This window comes from Mesitornis unicolor, unplaced genomic scaffold (assembly GCF_000695765.1).
Source record: "Mesitornis unicolor isolate BGI_N332 unplaced genomic scaffold, ASM69576v1 scaffold2093, whole genome shotgun sequence".
Taxonomy (NCBI): Eukaryota; Metazoa; Chordata; class Aves; order Mesitornithiformes; family Mesitornithidae; genus Mesitornis; species Mesitornis unicolor.
The window spans coordinates 3,411-22,050 of record NW_010172408.1 but is presented as its reverse complement, the minus strand read 5'-3'; the positions used below and the strand labels follow the sequence as shown (position 1 = coordinate 22,050).

Below are 18,640 nucleotides of genomic sequence, written 5' to 3'. Positions count from 1 at the left end.
ATGCTGCCGAGCACGAGGAGCTAGGCCCAGCTGTCCTGAGATGCCACAAGAAGCGGCCCAGGAAGCCAGGAAAAGCCCACGAAAACCTCGGGCCTCCTCGGTTTTTTATAGACTGTGCCCGGAAAGGGGAGGGAACAGAAGTGATCTCGGACCGCCCAGGGTCCTACAGACACCACCTGTCCCTTTTCACGCTGGGAACCCTTAAACCATAACATAAGCATGTGTCTTGTGAGTGCTTTTGTGGACTTGCATTTTGTAGGATCAAGCTCTTCCTAAATAAGTAAGTAAGTGGTATAATTGTACAACAGTTGATTCTCATGCACTTAACTCTCTTCAGAAAGCGGTGTAGCTCCAAAACCCGGAGAACCAGAAAATGCTGTGCCTTTGAGAACAAGGCGCCTTCTTCCCCAGCTCCCACCGAGCGATAAATCAGACAGCCCCACGCCCACGGTCCTGGTTTGCCAGGAGGCCTATTCCGAGGTTACCAAGAGAACCACCGTGAAGGACCATGGTGTGGAAGCCTATAGTGACCCCAGCAGCCGCCTCTTCATCCAAGAGGACTTGGATCCGGATAGCCTCAGTGATGCCAGCAGATCTGACGATGGCTTCAGCATGGAAAAAGGCAAGAAATATAAAGAGAACAATAAAATGCTAGAGCAGATGGCGGAAGACACGAGATCAGAGAGCCGGCAGCCAGGAGCCTCCCGGGTCTCAAATGCGAGAGCTGTAAATGAGCCAGTTGCTACTTCATTCTACATTGGTGATGACAGCAGCGTTGTGGGGATTCCCTCTAAGCTCTCTCTGAGTGTGTCCCATGCTCGAGCAGACAAAGACAGCAAAGATCAGGAGTTTTCCTTCAAGCCTGCTGGCACATCAGTTCCTGGAAAGCCACCGGTCAAAGATGTTAGCGCTTACATAAATGCAGCTGGCAAAGTGGTTATTTCCCTTCATCAGAGTCTTCCTCAAGATCAAGAAAACACGTCAGGAAAGGAAACATCATCTTTTGTTAGGCAGGAAAGTTTTACCAAAGATAAATCCAACAGTGGTGTTCCTCAAAATAAACTCCCACGTATTTCAAGTCACCCTCTGCTTAAAGACTTAGAGGCTGTTCGGTCAACTCGCATGGACTTTGGTCAGGAAACTCATCTTCTCCTTAAGGACACTGAAACTGCCTTGGCAGCGCTGGAAGCCAAATTACTTGGTCAAAGCCAACAGGCGGAGCCCTCGGAAACTGCTGGTCAACTGGAGGACTCCTTGTCAGGGGATTCGGATGTGGACACGGCCAGCACGGTCAGCTTGGTGAGCGGCAAAAACGTCCCGGCGAGCGCCCCGCAACGCAAAGCGGTGGTGAGCTTGCAGAAGGAAAAATCTTCCTCCACGCCATCCATCCAGGACCAGTGCGTGCAGCCCAGTGCTCGGGACAGGCTGACGGAGAAGCGAAAAACACAAGCGCTAGAGGCGTCAAACCGTGCTGAGGCCGCCAAACGCTTCCAGATGAAGCGGAGTGCTGGGACTCGAGGGTCGCTCGACTTCACAGATGATGAGAGAAGCTCAAGCTTGCCCTACTTGCCAGTCCCCGATGCAGTCGTGTCTGACCATGAGCACCCGGTAACCCGTCCGGTCCCCAGAAGGAAACCTTTTACTCAGGCAACCAAGGAGGACCCCAGCAAAACGACCTCGAATGTGCAGAAAATCCAGCAAGTTCTCACCCGCTCCAACAGTTTATCCACCCCGCGGCCCACGAGGGCCTCAAAGCTACGTCGTGCTCGGCTGGGAGATGCTTCGGACAACGAATGCGTCGATACTGAGAAAACGGCCTCCAACTCTGAAGCCGCCGCTGCAGGCACCAAGCAGAACACAGAGACGAAGAAGCTCTCCCGGCTGGACATTCTCGCCATGCCGAGGAAACGGGCAGGCTCGTTTACGGTGCCCAGCGACTCCGAAACGGCACAGCCGAGGTCGGGCTTTTCTGGCCGGAGTGTGGAGACCTGTCGGAAGACGACGGGGATTTCGGAGGTCAGAGCAGCAGCGAGGAAAACGGCGGGCGGAGGTCCCCCGCAGCAGGACTCGTTCAAGCAGCGTCAAGTATTCCTCCTCATCCAGTAAGTGCTCGTGCTTCGTCTCTCCCCTGGTCCCCTTCTTTCTGATTTACAGGCTGCCTGTGGTTGCCAAGGATTGGTATCTCAGTGTTAAAAGCGCTGCCTCGGTGAGTACAAAAATCTGCATTAACGAGTCGTGTGGAGGTTGAGGTTTCTTGTGGGTTTGGAGACAGCAGAGCATCTCTCATACCCAGTGAGATGTTATTGTGGTGGTGTCTGGGAGGATATTGAAAGTAGCTATTTTTCTTTGCCTTTTTTATTTTCCCAGTGACTGTTTTTTTTTGAACAAACTGTTGTCATTTGACGGGAGCGTGTTAGCCATTTTTCTGCAAACAGGTAGAATTTAATGCCTTTTCAGTGCTATAAGGAATTCTGTTCTGGTTTCCTTTGACTTCTAAGATTCAAAGTTTACTCCAAGAGAGCTTATAGTGGTATTGATGACAGCCGATGTCCAAGGTGGCAAGTTTGAAGACATCTGAAATAGGAGAACAAGAAATAAATGTCCTTGTGTTGTGAAGGCTGTTCCCTTCCTGTACGTGGAAATGTGGAGCCGGGCACTGCACGTTGATTGCCCCAAGAGATTCCCACTGCTGTGTGTTCTCATTCCCTTTTGCCATGGGTAAGGCAGGTGCAGAGCCCTGTTTCCACGAGGTGGAGATGTGGGGATGTCTTTCCCTGAAGCTCTGCGCTCAGCAGACCCTTGCAAAATATCCACGCTTGTCATATTGAAATAAACCTTTACTTAAGAGCTGGGGACAATGCAGATGACAGCTCTGAGGTGGTAATTGATAATCAGAGGTTGTCCCCAAGCACCTTTGGTCTGAGTCCTGGTCTGTGCCCGTAGTCCTTGACCTACCATGGATGTGGCACAATAATTCTGTTAGCTCAGGTTTTTGGGAATGCCAGGCTGGGGCAGAGGGACAGGAGGAACCCCTTTGGCTGGCTTTCTCTGGCTTGTTGAGGGGGATACTGTTTTCAGCAGATCTGCGTTTTTGTGACGGATCTTGGAGTCCTGGGTGTGTTGTTTTTGTGTATTTGCATACAGCTGAAAGAATTGCCCTTCTTGCAGTGTTCATTTTTATTGCACGCTAAAAAGGTCATTTGCTGCTTGTTTTGGTTTGTATCGTTTTGGTGCATCCAGCTTCCCTCTGATGATTTTTTTCCTCACACATTTCTATATGCATGTAAATCCCAATGTGAATAAGCTAAAAGAGTGTGTATAGTCTCTTCTCTTGCCTTTTCCGAGATGATGCTATTACTGACTTCTTGTTAAACAACAACAAATTTAAAGCAAAACAACGTGGCCAGAGATTTGCAAACAGGAGGCATCCTTTGCACTTCCTCTCCCTTTGGATCACAGACTTGAAATCATTTGGAGAAAAGTGATAAGTGTTGGCCAGTTCTTGGTCTAAATGAATTGGTTTTTGATTTCCAGAGCTCTGTAGCAGCATGCTAACACCTTTCCTTGTGCGTAGTCGCAGCAGATGGTGCTAATCCTTTCTCTGAATTAGTTGCTCTTAAAATACTAACCACCTAATTCCTTGATAGGACTGTGGACCTTGTGCAAGCTCTAAGTGTCCTTCAGGCTTCATCCTGATGCTTGCCCCTATACTAATGCTATTGTAGATGTAGTGAATCAACACCTAGCACCCCGTTCCTGGAACAAAAGCGAAGCCTTGATAAACTGAACTGTTGCACTGTGCCATCAAGACACTTTTTAGCAGGGTGCAATAACCCTTCAAAGCGTTGATTGTCAAGCCTTGGGAGTTGAGGAGGCAGATGTGGCTGATTTATTCAAGGATTTCTTAAAGTGTTTAGCTAACCACAATAGTTTCCAGCTCTCCCAGTGGGAGAAAGTCACTCACTAATGGAGGAACAGAATGAACTATGTAGCCATGAGACAAGAAGTGCCAGTAGAGCGTCAGGCCGTCTGAGGTAACTTCGTGTGAAACACACAGATTACATCAGAATAATCCAGATTACCAGCTGTGAAAGCGCAGGGCCCGTCTCCCCTGCTTCTCTGTGTACAAGATTTGTTCACTCAGTGTAACTTGAATGCCACTGAGGGAGGCGATCCTGGTTTCCTCTGGTGTACAGGGGTGGGAAATCAGACTCTTCACTTTAAAATTTCTGTTCGGTGACAGGGTGACCTCTTGATTCTAAACCCGTATTTGGGAAAAAAACCAACTTCAGATTGAAAATGAGCACATTTATCTTTTCTGTATATGCACATATTTTAATCCTAAGCCATTTATATAGCTATAGCTGACACAGGGATGTCTAGGAATACTTTTTTTCACTATACAGTGATTATCTATAGTTTCTACCTGCATCTTAAATGCCAAATTTGTTGTGTTTGTTTCTATGATCTAAGATGCTGGCTTAATTCGCTTGCAGTATTTCAGCACTAAGATAATCTTGGTAACACAGTGAAGCTTTTCGGTGGTGTGATTTTGCATAACTCGGCTGGTTCTGTGTTTGGTGGGTCTTCATTCTCCAGGGAAGGTTGGAAGGGAATGAAGTGGTGTCTGTAGAGAGCGTAGTGAGGCACCAACACCAGGAGCCCAGTTTTCAGATAAGGGCACCTTGATGCTCCCCATGCAAGGAGGACCTGGGTGTCTGCAGATCTGCAGAACCAGTTGAGATAAGTGAACGCCCTTTCTCGTCGAGTGCCATTAATGGGGAATTGTGAAGCAGGAGGGGAATGTGGGGGTGTGGACTCTGGCAAATAACACCAAGCACCTCTTCGCTCAAAAACCCCTCCTTTTGCTTGTACTCGCAGCTAATTGGTGAGGTGTCTGCAGGCTTGAAAATTGGGCTCTTTGTAGAAAAGGACTTCTGTGGGAGTATGAGGAGTCTGAAACGTGTGCTACTTATACACAGAGCTTCTGTGCATGGAAAGCCGAGTCTGTGGTGATCTACTACATTGGAGCTGTTAATACAGTCATTTTGCTTTTCCATTGGAATTTCCCACTCCAAATTTGTACAGTGAATGAGAGCCGTGGAAGTGCTCAACTTTGAAAAAAGCTCTGAGAATGTGCTGTTTCGCTTAAAATTTGCACAGAAACTCTCTTTTCCTTGTGTTCTTGGGCTAGTTTTGTGATACCCTTTTTTGCCCTTTTGTAGTTATTCTTTACCGCTTTCCTCAGTCTGAAACCAATTCATTTTTTATAAGCGTCAAGGCGGAGACCTCAGGGTTCAGATTACACTTCTACTTCGGAGGAGGAATATGGCTCAAATCACAGCTCCCCTAAACACAAACGCTCCCATACTTCAACAGCCACACAGACGCCGAGGATACGTGGCTCTGGGCTGAGCAAGCAGAAGCATAACGGCCGAGAAACAGATGACGACGACGATTTTGACGACCACCCCGACCCCTACAACTTCATGGCACAAACAGCAGAGATAGCAGAAATCGCCAGGTGAGGTGGAGCTTTGTGCTGAAAATGGATTGAGGTGGGGTTTTTTTGGGTGTTCAGAACAAACCCAGATGTGGAGCTGGAAGGAGAGGCACTCTCTCTTGTTGTCTGTGTGCTCCTCATGTCCTTCATATCTGAGCATCATCATGTTCAGACCTGAAAGGTTTTCGTGAAGCTTTACAGCCTGTTCTGGGCAATGCTGGTTGTATCTTCTCTCTAGAAAATGCCAAGGGACAGGAAAGCTGGGTTGTATCTTGGTTTGTTTCTAGTTCAAGCTATGGACAGGTATCCTCTTTTAGCTGTAAGTCTGTCAAAAGATGTAGCTGTCTGTACCTGCTTGTCTGTGCTTTCTGCTGGAAGCTGCTCTGTGCGCATGGAGCGGTTGGCGTGAACTGTCCCAATTCTCTGCAGAGGAAGTCAAATGGATTAGCAAAGACTGAATAAATACGTAAACTGTTGAAGTTGCTTTGCCTGAAGCCACTGAGGGAGCAGTAAGCAGTCACTGCAGGGCAGAAACCTCTTTGCTTGACTCAATTGAATCCAAACAAGAAAATCTGTCTGGGTTCAGTGTATAAATGAGTTGTTGCTTAGCTCGATGTCCCTGGATACAGGACCTATTGTATACTGGTGGTCTGCTGGTTGCCTGGAGGACCTTAGCAATAAAGCAAATAGTTTCTTTTTTTAAGCAGTGGCATTTGAGGTTTGACATCTCTAATATGCAACTGTGTTATGCCAACTTTCCAGAAATACTGGTCTTCCATTGTCCTGGCCATTCTTGAAATACTTTCAATGGAGGAAGCTGACTTCTGTCTGCTTTTGGTCAGCATTTCCAGGTCACGCTTCTCGCTTGCCGCAGTGATCTCGAAAGGGATTTTCTTGTGTGAACGTCGCTGCCAGGCGGCTAGAAAGTGTGTCAGCCTTCCCACCAGGCTGCGTTACCTGCACCGCGTGAGGTGTGCGTGCGGGAGACGCCTCTTCCCTCCTCGCAGCCTTGTCAGCACCAGAGAGGACTCGGGCTTGCAGCAGCTATAAATAAGCGGTTGCGTCAGGCTTGTCTGGCACTGTGTGTTGCAGGGCTCGGTTGCAGAGTCTGCTTCGTAATTGCAGTTCTGATTTCCGTTGCTGCTCCCAAATTAACTGGGAGGGGTTTAGAAGAGTCGGAGTTAAAAGGGAGAATGCCGCTTGTTTACAGTAAGTGAATCACGTAATGGACGTGTACAGTGACAGCTGTATCCGAACCAGCACAGATAGGGGCCACCTTAGGCAGGCAGATCAAGCTGCTTTTATGAGTGTAATTGTGCATTTTTCTTTCCAAGGAAATGTTTTGATGAACTGACAGGTTTTTAACATTGCTTGGTTTTTCGAGTTAAAGGAGGAAGTGCCTCTCAGGTGAAGCCAACTAGCTGGAAGATCACTTCTTTCTCTTAGATGCTTTTCTTCAAAATTACCACAGCAGCTACTTTTGGTCTGAAGGGTTTTCGTTGTTTTTTTAAGCTCTGCTAGCAGCAATCCTGAGACTTTAGAAAGTGGTTTTGAGATGTAGAGCAAGTAGAGGAGAGTGCTGCCATTGCTGAGTGTTAACTGGGTATCTGTCAAGGGGCTTGGAGTTTCAAGGCTTGGTTTTCAAAAGCCAGATCCCTCTAAGGTGTATGCCATGCCTACCCTGGTGATCCCTCAGCCCTTCTGGAGGACCTGGAGGCATACTTTGATTTACAGGCTATGAAATACAAAGGAGAAGGAAAGAGGTTTTGAAATGTTATTATTTAAGTAATAATGAAAAAGGTGTTTCCTTGTATGGGCTTTTTAAGAGAAAAGAAAGAAGTCTCAAGAAGAAGAAGTGTCTGTGTTCTTTTAAATTAAAAAAAAAAGAAGGAACTAGAGTGGATGGGTGGGAAAGCAATAACATAACATAACACCTTATTGTGGATTGTCTCCAGTACTTTCTGGTAGTGTATAGTCACTACAATTGAGTTTTTATCCAATCTCTGCTTGGGCTCAGGTGGGGAGTTGATTTATTTTCTTCCTCTTGTATGCCCTCAGAGTATTCCTCAGTACCCTGCCAAGATATCCTCCAGTGAAACTTCATTCCCTAGCCTCTGCAGAGATTGTAATTCATACAAACTTTTGAAGACTGCTCCTTTTATATTTTATGAGTACAAGGCTTGTTGTGTCATGTGTGCTAATGGCTCTGCTGCGTGCCCTGTGCTTCAGACTCAGCCAGACGCTGGTGAAGGATGTGGCCATCCTTGCTCGAGAGATTCACGATGTTGCTGGAGATGGGGACTCGCAGAGTTCACTGGGGACGGGATTAAGCACCTCCCTCAGCTCTGTGCCCAACACTCCTGCTTCCACCATATCAGCAAGAGAAGAGGTAAGATCCCAAACAACAGAAATCTCTGCCTCTGAATGTGAGCGATTTTGGGGGGGTACAGTTGTGATGGGAGACCAGGCCAGCATCCTCAGTTCCTGCAGCATGAAAAAACCCTCGTCTCCTGCCCCCCCAAAAAAACACCTCCAGCATCCTCAGTTCCTGCAGCATGAAAAAAGCCTCATCTCCTGCCTCTCCGAAAAAACACCAGCAGAAAGATTGACTGCAACCTATTTAGGGTGCTCTTTATTTTGCCCTCCCTTTTGCCGCAGCCAGCCTTGCAGGAGGTGGGAGCGGGCTGCATGGGTCTGGAGCTAAACTGGATCTGGGCAGGTTTGGCTTTTGTCTGGGGCTCTCTTACTGTGCCACAGGAAGCAGGAGGGCCCTGGTGTCAAAGTGGTAGATTCCTTTTACTATTTCCTAAGCATCTCATGGCCTCTAATTGGACTTTGGTCCCTGAAGCTTGCCTCTGATGAACAAGAAGGGGGGGTTGTGCTGTGTTGCTGCACCAGGGAGCCTGAGCCTCACTCCTTGTTTCAAGCAAGGCACTGACTGTGTGCTCTGGATCAGCTGTGAATTTTGTACCTCTGCTGTGTCCTTTGTGCCATGGCTGTTGAAACTCGTGCAGGTGTATCTTGAATCCCTTCCCTCCATCTGTGTATTGAGGGGTGAGAGCAGGGACTCTGCTCTCCAGCCTGCAAGGTGGGCAAGGAGAAGGGCAGTTATCTTGGGAAGTGTTGTCCTCCAGCTCTTCAGCCAAGCTGTGGCTTCCTCCTAAACTGTGTAACACAATTTGTCTGCACTGGAGTGGGGAATAAGGCAAATTTCTTAATTTGCCGTACTGGTGCTGCAATTCAAACTTGGCTGCAAGGTCACTGGGAGGCTCCAGCTGCTAAAGTCAAATTGCTTTTGCTGCTCTTTAAATCCAGATTCCCTCTTACCTGTCACCAATGCGGGCTTCAAAAATATGCAGCGCTCTTTATCTGCTGCTCAGACGGCGCCTCTTGGCCCTCTGCTGTCTTTGGCTGTTTTGAGAATGACAGACCTGTCCTAAGCAGGGTTCAAAGCTGAGGGCCACACTTGTTGCCCTGTACAGAGAGTACTTGGAGGTCCTGTGACCCTGCTGTGATTATCACTGGACGTGCAAAGCAGAAGTTTAGGGAGATACCCAGGAGATCAGAGGAGTGTGGCTGTGCTTGTGTTAAGCCAAGGTCAGCCTGCTCGGGGAGGGTTTGTTTCCTGGGGCCGTTTGGAGCTGCAGGGTACAAGTGTTTCACAATAACTTTAGGCTCTGAGATAAAGCGTTTCATTGCTTTGTTTCCACGCAAGTGCCACACTTGCAAAACTGCCTTTTGCGTTATTCCTTTTGAGCAGTCAGGGTGACAAATCTACCTTACTTCCAACTTCTGAATGAAGTGATCACTTTGGGTTGGTAATGACCAGCACTGAGCACCCACTTCCTTCCAGAAAAGCAAGTACCTACCTCTGAGTGCCTGAAGTCGAGATATACAGAGGGATGTTCCCTGCTGCTGGAGGAGGAAGGACACCTGCAAAACAGCAGTGTTTCTACTCTGTCCAAAGTGACAGGCTGCAAGGCTCATGGTAGTGATGCCAGTGTAGGGCTGTGTTCACCGCTGTAAGTAACGCTGCCAGCACTGCCCACTCCTGGAGCAGCCTTTTAGATCTTAACAGTGGTGTGAATGAAGAAGCAAAGGTAGGAGGCTGTGAAGACAGATCAGGAGCCATAACCTTTAGTGGCTGAAACCACCATAAAGGCTTTTAACGAGACTCACTCCAAATAGGGTTGGATAGCACCGTGATTTCAGCAGGGCCAGCGATTGGGAGGCCCTTTGAGTTACGCCCAAAATGCCACCATGCATCAGCGAAGCTGCCCTTACGTTAGTGATAGCCAGGAACAGGTTAAATCAGAAGGAATTGCTACTTGCAGTGCTGAGTTGCAGAGCTGACTCCTGAATAGCTTGGGATCCTGAACTGTGTATCTTGGGGGTCGTGTTGTGAATGGGGGTAATATAAACTGACGTGGGTTTAATAACCACACGTGGTGTATTTGGAACTGGACTAGAGTCAGTCAGAGTCCCTCAGTCTGGGTGCTGCTGAATCTGTGCTAAAACAATTCTTTTGACATACTGTAGGGAAGTTGCTAGGAAATATCTGAAGATCAATGTGTGTGATGCTAAACGTTGTGAATTTCGTGGGTGTTTATTAAACAGCTTTATATTAAATATTCTAGGAAATGACATAATGGTGAGAAATAGCTACTGCAGTTATAACAGCAGTGTCTTGAAACATCTGATGAAAGGAAGTATGTGAATAAGAGATGTTTGCTGTGTGACTGTCTCTTACACTGCTCTGGCTATTGGAGTTTTGCTGGCTTTTGATGTACTACTACTAAATATTTATACCTGTTCTCTAATAAAGCGGGGAAAAATGCAGGAAAAATAAGTGCTGATGCTGGAATCACTTTTGAGGGTTTAATGTCATAGCAGAAGCTTCACTTTGGACCAGTGTGTGGTACAGTATTTCTCAGCCTCAAATGAACTGCTTTTTAAATCACTTTTATTAAGAAGCCTGATTAAAGATGAAAATCATGAATGTTCTCTTATAAGCTAAAGCCGTAGGTTGAAACCTTATTCTGTCCTTCTGTCCTTTCAGGTCCAGTGTTGGCTGGGATGTTTGCCAGGGAGGTTTTCAGTTCCCCACTGCATGTTGGGGGTGGTTTGGTTTGGTTTTGTTGCTCTTGGCTGTGCAGTATATAACAACCCAGATTCCTCACATAAGGAGCTGAGTACTGCTACAAATTAAGCAAAAAAAAAACCCCAAACAAACAAATAAAAAAGGGTCCAGCAAGGGTGAAACCTTCATGATTCCTGTTTACCAATGCCATGGTTTCTTTGGGATGTTGTGGACGCGTAGGTTTGACAGGACCCAGCTTTCTGCACAGCTCAGCAGTCGGACTGAAGGCTCAGCCGCTGCAAGCAGAGTCAAGTGGGTCAGCCCAGAGCAGTGGCCACTTCTGCCCTGTGCACAATTTGGTTGGCCTTTTTTTAAAGTTGATAGTGATGTAGCAAAAACTGAAGGAGCCCAATTGCGTTTGTTAAACTGTTGTTTAACGTGTGCGGTGGTATGAGTGTTGGTATGATGAGAATAAATGCTTACGGGGTGTGACAGAACGGAAAGCCTGAGACCAGGCCAGGTTGTGTATGGAAATCTGGTGATGGAGGAGCACATGCTGCCCTTGGTGTCTTTTCAAGTGGTTGTGCTGAGAACTGCTGAACTGGAGGAATATCTCATTCCCTTCTGATGCTGTTTCACTGCTGCAGGCAGCCTAACTTATTGATTCTGCGCTTCACGAAAAGATGCTTTAAAAAAAAAAGCAGCTTATTAGCTAAACATTTTGGCTGTGGTGCCTCTGTACCATAATATCCCATACCTTCTGCCTGCCTGTAACCCAAGTGCTGTTGCATAGAGTGTAGGGGGCCTGGACCTTGGGTGGCACATGGTTTCCTCCAAGAACTGTGTGCTTTGCCAACCAAAGAGCCTCCTGGGCTGTGTTTAGGCCATGCTCTGTGCTCTGGATTTCACTCAGCTCGGTCCGTTTCGGAGTAACTGGGGAGCTGCCCGAGACCGCCTCTGCAGAACGGGTTGGTGACCAGGACCCCCATGGGCTTCAGTGCATGCAGGGGGTGGGCATTGAGTGCTGGTCCTCAGGAATGCGCTTTTGGGAATGTCAACCCCGAATAACCCCAGACCACGTGTTCTCTTTGATACTTGCTGTCATTCACTAGCATTGATCTCTTTGTTTCTGTTTTAACACAGATTGCTCGTAGATCTTTTCGGCTGGCATATCCATCTCAGGTGCACTTTCCATCCCATTATTTTTGTATTTCTGTCTTGTCACTGCTCTTTTCCTCCCCTTCTTTTAGAGCTTTTGCCTGTCAGTCAACCAAACAGGAGTGGGTGTCTTGCCTTTTCTGTTCTTGCTGTTAATGACTTGTATTGTCAGTAGTTTTGTATTGCATTTTCATCTCTTCCATGTGTTGCTGAATGATTTCTGATTAATTTTGATGTGGCTTTAATGTTGCATTGATATAGTAAAAGATAAGAGGTGGGAAAACAGGGCCTTTTTGAGTTTAAGCTTAAATTCAAAAAAGGCAAAGAGGTACTTTTCAACTACTTGCTGCGTTATAGAGTAGCCCCACCAAGTTTTGTAGGATGACTCCAGTGGGTAAATGCTTGCAGGATTGGGGTCTCGTAATTTGCTTAGGAACCCATACCTGTCTGAACAAGACTTAAATGAATCACTGTTCCTCTGGGGCTTGCTTGAAAATCTGCAGTACCTGCAGTGAGTGCCTGTGTGCCTCCTTCCCTACTAAATTTTAATGACTCATTACTCGTTATTTCCAAGTTGGTGCAGCACATTCCAGAAGCAAGTCTGAACTACCAGAAAGTGCCTCCGGGATCAGTGGAACTGAAGGATTTTGACCAAAATATGAACGATAATAGAGAAGAGGATCCCTCAAGGAAAACGAGGACAAGAAACCGTGAGGAGGCAGGCTACCTTTTTTCTTTATTTTATAGATGACATTGCTTTAAGCTGCAGTATGTATACCTGCTCTAAGCTGTCAAAGGAGGCCACTCAAAAAACCTGCACTTCTCAAGAGACCCAAATTGAAGGTATAGAAACAGTGTTTAAAAAAATAAAAGAGGAACAGAATCGCCCTTCTTGGCAACACTGACTGGAAGTTTCCTCTCTTAAAACTCCATTAAAACTCGAGAGTTGGTGACTTGTTGTCTGGGAGGAGACATTCAATGTCAGAGCCCACTTGGGCTATTTCACTACTCTTTAAAAGAAGAACACCAAAGTCCTAACTGTGAAATATGCAGCACTGATAGTTTAATGGCCAGAAATCATGGCATGAGAACAGTTGCTGCTAATCAGTAAAGGCACCTTATTTTTCTGCAATGGGCAGAGCTGTCCATAGAGCAGCAGTGGCAGGATCTGGGCCTTATGAGAAATTCCTGCAGCTGGGCTTTAGACCACCTGTTTTGTGTTGTTCCTTCCAATGTGTGCGATTTGGTGCAGTTCTTCTGGGGTGAGAGAGCAGGGTAACCTAGGAAATCACTGAGCTGATGTTAAAGGGTGAGGAAGCCTGAAACTTGAGGCTGGGGATGGTGTTTGGAGTAAGGGCTGTGTCGGGGTGGTGGTGATGGAGAGTGGAGGAGCAGGCTGCTGACGCAGTGCTCAGCTGGTGCTTCCGCTTGTTTTCTGCCTGCTGGCTCTGGTGGAGGAGGAGGAGCTCTTTCAAACCACAGGACTTGAATATTTGGTGTTTGGTTGGGTTTTGTTGGCGTTTTCACATCACGTTAGATGGTTTCAGAGAGACTGTTTGTGGGACTTCTTGCATTGTGATTTGGTTTTTTGGGATTTTTTGGGGGTGGGAAGTGCCTGTGAGGCTTGGAAAGTCTTCAGCTTTTTCTTTCAGAAGTGCTTAAGTAGTTACCTTACTGCAGACAAGTCTGTCTCTTTGTGCACTCCAAGAAAAAGAAAATATTGAAGATTTTTTTTGGAGAAAAATGAACAAGTTAATGTTAAATTTTTACTGCAAAAGTGCTGCAACAAAACCACACGTCCTCTTAGTGTCCCTTGAGCTTCAGATGCCATCCCCATAGATGAAGATATTTTAGTGGAGATCATTTACTGTAAAAATTTCCAGTTTTGCAGTATGCCACTTCTGCTAAAAGTTCTGTGATCTGCCTTTGTATTTTAGGTAATTTTTGACAATCTGATGTTGAACCCAGTGTCCCAGTTATCACATACAATTCGTGAAAACACAGAAAACCTAGCTGAAAAAATGAAGTAAGTAACTTTTTAGCCCTGGCCTGAAATGTTGACTTGCCTCTGAGTTTGTTGGCTTGCTACTTATGGAAGATAATGCATTGTTGTCTTGGAAAGTCTTGGCTTCAACGTGTAGGAAACTGTGCATGTGGTGAACGAGAGGTAACGTGATTATTTGCCATCTCTTTTCCTTGATTTGTTTGGCCTTTGGAATTTTAATGCTGGATTTGTCATGCCTTAACTTGGAAACGTTGCCTGTGCAAAGGGTTAGCAGCACATGTATTCCTGTTGGTGGATTGTCTCCTCTTTCCTCTGTTGTCCCCAGCTTCTTAGAAAGCCTGCAGGTCACCAAGGCTTGTGAAAGCTCTTCAAAGCCTGTTGTTGTTCTAGAAGACATCAGTTAGGGAAGGACTGTGGATTGTTCTTAAGTCAGCTGAAAGGCGCTTTGTCTGGTCGCTAATCCGCTAATCTCCTTTGTTGCCACATCTTGTGATAATTAAGTCTTTTAAACCAGCAGCCTTTGGATAGCACTTTTAAGGCTTGCTCCACTTTTTGTGCTGCAGGATTCTGTTTCAAAACTCGGAAAGGACCTGGGAAGAGATGGAGGCCAAAATGAATTCAGAAAACGAAGTGCCAATTCTGAAGACATCAAACAAGGTAAGACCGTGTGAATGAGTGAAATACCAAAAGGCTTACATCCATGAAAGCTGTGTAAGAAACCAAAAAAACCCAAGCTCTAGCCCTTCTCAAATCAATTTCTGGAGTTTCTAGTCTATTTGCATGTGTTGACTGCTGGCTTTTGTGGCTGTTTGTGACAAAGTGAGTTCCTCCAGCTGTTGCGTTTCACCAATTTTTTTTTTTTCCCTTTGTGATTAGTCTTCAAAACCCAGTTCCTCAACAGATGTTCGAGTTCAGGGTCGTTAGGCCTCATTTAAACATCTACCAAAGAATCACCTGCCATGTGGCTGCTGCAGCTTCAGTCCTAGACAGGTGATTGCTGTGAATGGTTTTTTTTCTTCACCTGTAACAGTTTGATAACAGGACAATAAAAAAGCTTCACCCCTAGGGTGGTGGTTGTGCTCTCATGATCTCTTATTGCCGTTTATGGGGACCGTCAGTAGGAATTTAAATACAATAATGTACCCAGCAAGTGTGGTTAGTGCTAGGCATAACTATAACTGCAGGACCTGTGTAGCTCAGTGCTACAGCAGTGCTTATGTGGCCAATCACTTTGTCTGCTGTAGGAGCTGGGTTTGCAAATATCTTTGTGCATTTGGTATTAAGGAGCCTTTGTGCAGTTAATCTGGCTAGCATTTCAAATCTGAAATCCACTGCGGCTATGAACTGAGTGGTGCAGTACCGCTTGGTGAAATGGTGCGGAGCAGAGGTCCCTGTGCACTGACCAGATGCACCTGGATACAGATCACAGAGTGGTTTGAGTTGGAAGGGACTTTTAGAAGTCCTGTAGTTCAACCTGCTGCAGTGAGCAGGGACGTTTTCAACTAGAACAGGTTGGTCAAAGCCCTGTGCAACCTGACCTTGAACGTTTCTAGAGATGGGACATCTACCACCTCTCTGGGCAACCTGCTTCATGAAAAGGTTATTCCCTTGTATCTAGTCTAAATTTACCCTCTTTTAGTTTAAAACCATTACCCTTTGTCCTATTGCAACAGGCCTTACTTAAAAAAATCTCTCCCCATCTTTCTTACAAGCCCACTTCAAGTATTGAAAGGCTGCAATAAGATGTCCCCAGAGCCTTCTATTCTCCAGGCCAAACAACCCCAACTGTCTCAGCCTTTCCTCACTGGAGAGGTTTTCCATCCCTCTGATCATCTTTGTGGATACTAGTTTTGTCTTTTCTGTTAAATATGCAAGGTTGGGACTGACTTAGAATCTTCTTGATCAAATAAGGCAGAGGAGCAAGACTCCTGTGTCGGTTGAGTATTTTGTTGCTTATTTTTCCCTTCTGATGCTTTTGTTTCTAGGAAATCAGTTCTATCCTGAAGGAGCTCAGGAGAGTTCAAAAACAACTTGAAGGTTGGTCATGTCAAATGTCCTTTTTATCCTTCAAATGCCAGTAAGTTGCACAGAATAAAATAACGCGGCTTGTTTTGCCTGGGAAAGGATGCAGAAGCAGAAGTTTGTCAGCTTAGTGCTCTCTGATGAGGGCATATGGAGCGAACAGTAGGTGTACACAAGAGTGCTGCCAGTTTTTAAGGAAGTGGTTGACTTTTGCAGCGTGGAAGCTGTTGCTGTGGAAATGCTTTGTTTGTAGTAATCAGCGTATTCCCATAAGATGAGCTGGCAAAGGTCTGTTTTGCTGAAATAATACTTAGCAGCTTTTCCAGCCAATCAGCTGTGCTGTGCTTTTTGGACTTGCACAGAGCTCCACGTGCACAATTCGATAGAAAAGTCACGACAAGCTCTTGCATCATCCAGTAGCTTAATAAAGAGTTATGAAAACATACAGGCATCATTTTGGGCTCCTGCTAAAAGCTTGCCATTTGGCCGTTGTACTCTGTCTTTCCAAATTTAATGAGCAAGTTGAGTGTAGCTTCAGTTTGGAAGAGGTTTAGTTTGTTAAAGCTGCTTAGGCCTGAAGGTACACGAAGAAAATACAATGACTAAAATGAAGGTGAGTACTACCTACGCTTCTACTGCCTTCAAAGGCAGCAATGTTCTGTTCTGAAACTCTGCTGGGTGCTGCTAATACCTCTGTGTATGTCTTTCTCTTTTCTTTTCTTTCTTTCCCCCTCAGTCATAAACGCTATCATCGACCCTACTGGAAACTTGGATGTAGTTGCCAGTAACAAAGCATCTTCTGCTGCTAAACAATCTACAGCCACTAAAGTCAGGACTGCTAACACTTCTGGATCCACACTGGAGACTTTGTCCCCAGCACAGATGAGAAACTACACACAGAAATCGAACTGTGGGTCTTCTACCCTGCAAGAATCAAACTTCATTCCAGATGGAGAGAAATATGTGATCTGATACAATATTTTGTAACGCTGTCATATTGTAATCTACTGTCGCATTAGTATTGTGTACGAGTGGTTTGTGGACAGTTTGTGTGGAGCAGTTGTTTAGATTGCTAACACGTTGCACAAAAAGAAATAATCTATGCTGTGAGGGTGAATGGAAAGTCTGTGTATGCCTTTTAAACAGGACTAGCACTGTGGAGCAGCACATACTCAGCGTAGAGGCAAACTGATTTTTAGAAAATTACTCACTTATTCTTCCAGTGTGCCATAAGAAAACAGGCTTTGCATACTCTCCATTCAATGCTGCCGAAGCTGAAGTGTTCTTGCATCGGCCTGTTTATGATTAATCAGTTGTAGTGAGGCGCAATTTAAAAAACCCACTTTTTTTTTGGTACTCCATTTGTTTTGGGTTTATTTGTTTTATTTTTATTTAACTGTACAGGTGAAGCATTACAGCTCTGTTGGAATCGGCGTGCAACTCCAACAGAATGATCGTGCAATATCGTGGGTTTCTAGGAGAAACTCTTACTGCGGATGTGTAAGAAGTCCATTTCAACAGTCGTAAGAAGGCAACCACACTACAGTTGTGCATCCTTTTTTTTTTCAGTCCACACCCCAGAACACGACAGAATAACCCCTTTGTTTTTCTATTGGGAAAGTGTAAAAGTTAATAATCATAGCATGAATGTAAAGACTACTAATACAGTTACTATTTTTGATGCTGTTTCAGGCCCAAAGATTGGGGTAGGTACAAAAAGTCAGGTTTTAGAGTTTAGCTTGCCAAATTTTCCTGATTTTGGTATAAATGCTGTCTTTAAGCTGATATACAATATACAATCGTGAGCTACAAGTGCTCTTGGCTGGGCCAAGGACTAACATGTTTGCGATTAGCTAATGGCTAAGAAAAACATGTGTTCCAATGGCTTATGTGATAAACTTCATGGCACTGTTGCTGTGACCTGGTGTTCACTCGACAGCACTGAAAAAATAATGGCTTAAATGTAGCTCCACCTTTACGGCTAGTTCTGTTACGAGTTTCCTTTCAGTGCAGAAGTGCTTGAAGACCACCGTTCTGTGGTGGTCAGCAGTGTCGAGCACTTGGTACCTTTGGGATTGTTGCCTGGATTTTGGTTTTGGTCCGTTTTAATCCTGGGAATACTGAGGATTGTGTGCAGTTACACCGAGCAATTTCTTGTTTAAAAAAAGTTGATCTTTATATTCTGTCGTTCTGTTAAACTGCAAAACACTGAGCAATTTTGGTTGCTTTGAGAACAAAAGCTTTGGTTTTGAGGGGATCTCTTCCAGATATGTTTGCTCCTAGCTTTTTTTTTTTTCCTGTCTTGTATTGATTCCTTTTTCATTCTTCCTGGTCATTAAACAGTAATCGAGTAAAGAATTTCTTTTGTAGCTGTGGAGGATACGTTTACTGGGAAAGGTGAGCAGATGAGTTCCACTTTGCCCTCATACGGTGTGTAGTTTAACCAGTGAAAATGGTTTTCCAAGCTTGACTGCTTCTTGTGTGCTGACTTTATATTTTGGGGTGGGTCGTGGATTCCTTAGTTAGCTTCTGTAGTTACCTCAGCTTTTCTGCTAGAATGTTGTAACAGTGGGAACCTGTTCAAATAATTTAAATAAATAGGGATACTCACAAAGTGTTTAATCTTACTAGTGAAGAACGTGATTGCTTTCCTGGTGAAGCCAACGGGAGCTTTCTATCGAGTTCAGCAGAAACGGGATCGGTCCCAACAGGCCATCGGTTTCTTTTGAGGGTGTGAGATGCTGGCTGGTAAACAATAGATGCAAATACCCTTCCAAGATTTCCAGTAGGTTCTAAGACTCATCTGCTTGTGTGGAGATGCTCTTCCATGAAGAAACCTGCTGGATTTCATGTAGTTGAATGCAGAATAAAA

At 45.4% G+C, this 18,640-nt stretch overlaps 1 protein-coding gene across 1 annotated transcript; it reads left to right on the top strand.

Moving 5' to 3' along the window:
• Positions 1-337: 337 nt before the first annotated feature.
• LOC104537464 (centrosomal protein of 170 kDa protein B-like) lies at positions 338-17,229 on the top strand (the record flags this gene model as incomplete). The annotated part of the gene is given in 10 exon segments (XM_010180358.1): positions 338-2,042; positions 2,044-2,102; positions 5,275-5,524; positions 7,733-7,892; positions 11,727-11,765; positions 12,316-12,459; positions 13,679-13,767; positions 14,310-14,403; positions 15,732-15,783; positions 16,505-17,229. Coding segments are annotated over 10 exon segments (2,828 nt in total), but the record flags the coding sequence as incomplete, so codon positions are not given.
• Positions 17,230-18,640: the final 1,411 nt, after the last annotated feature.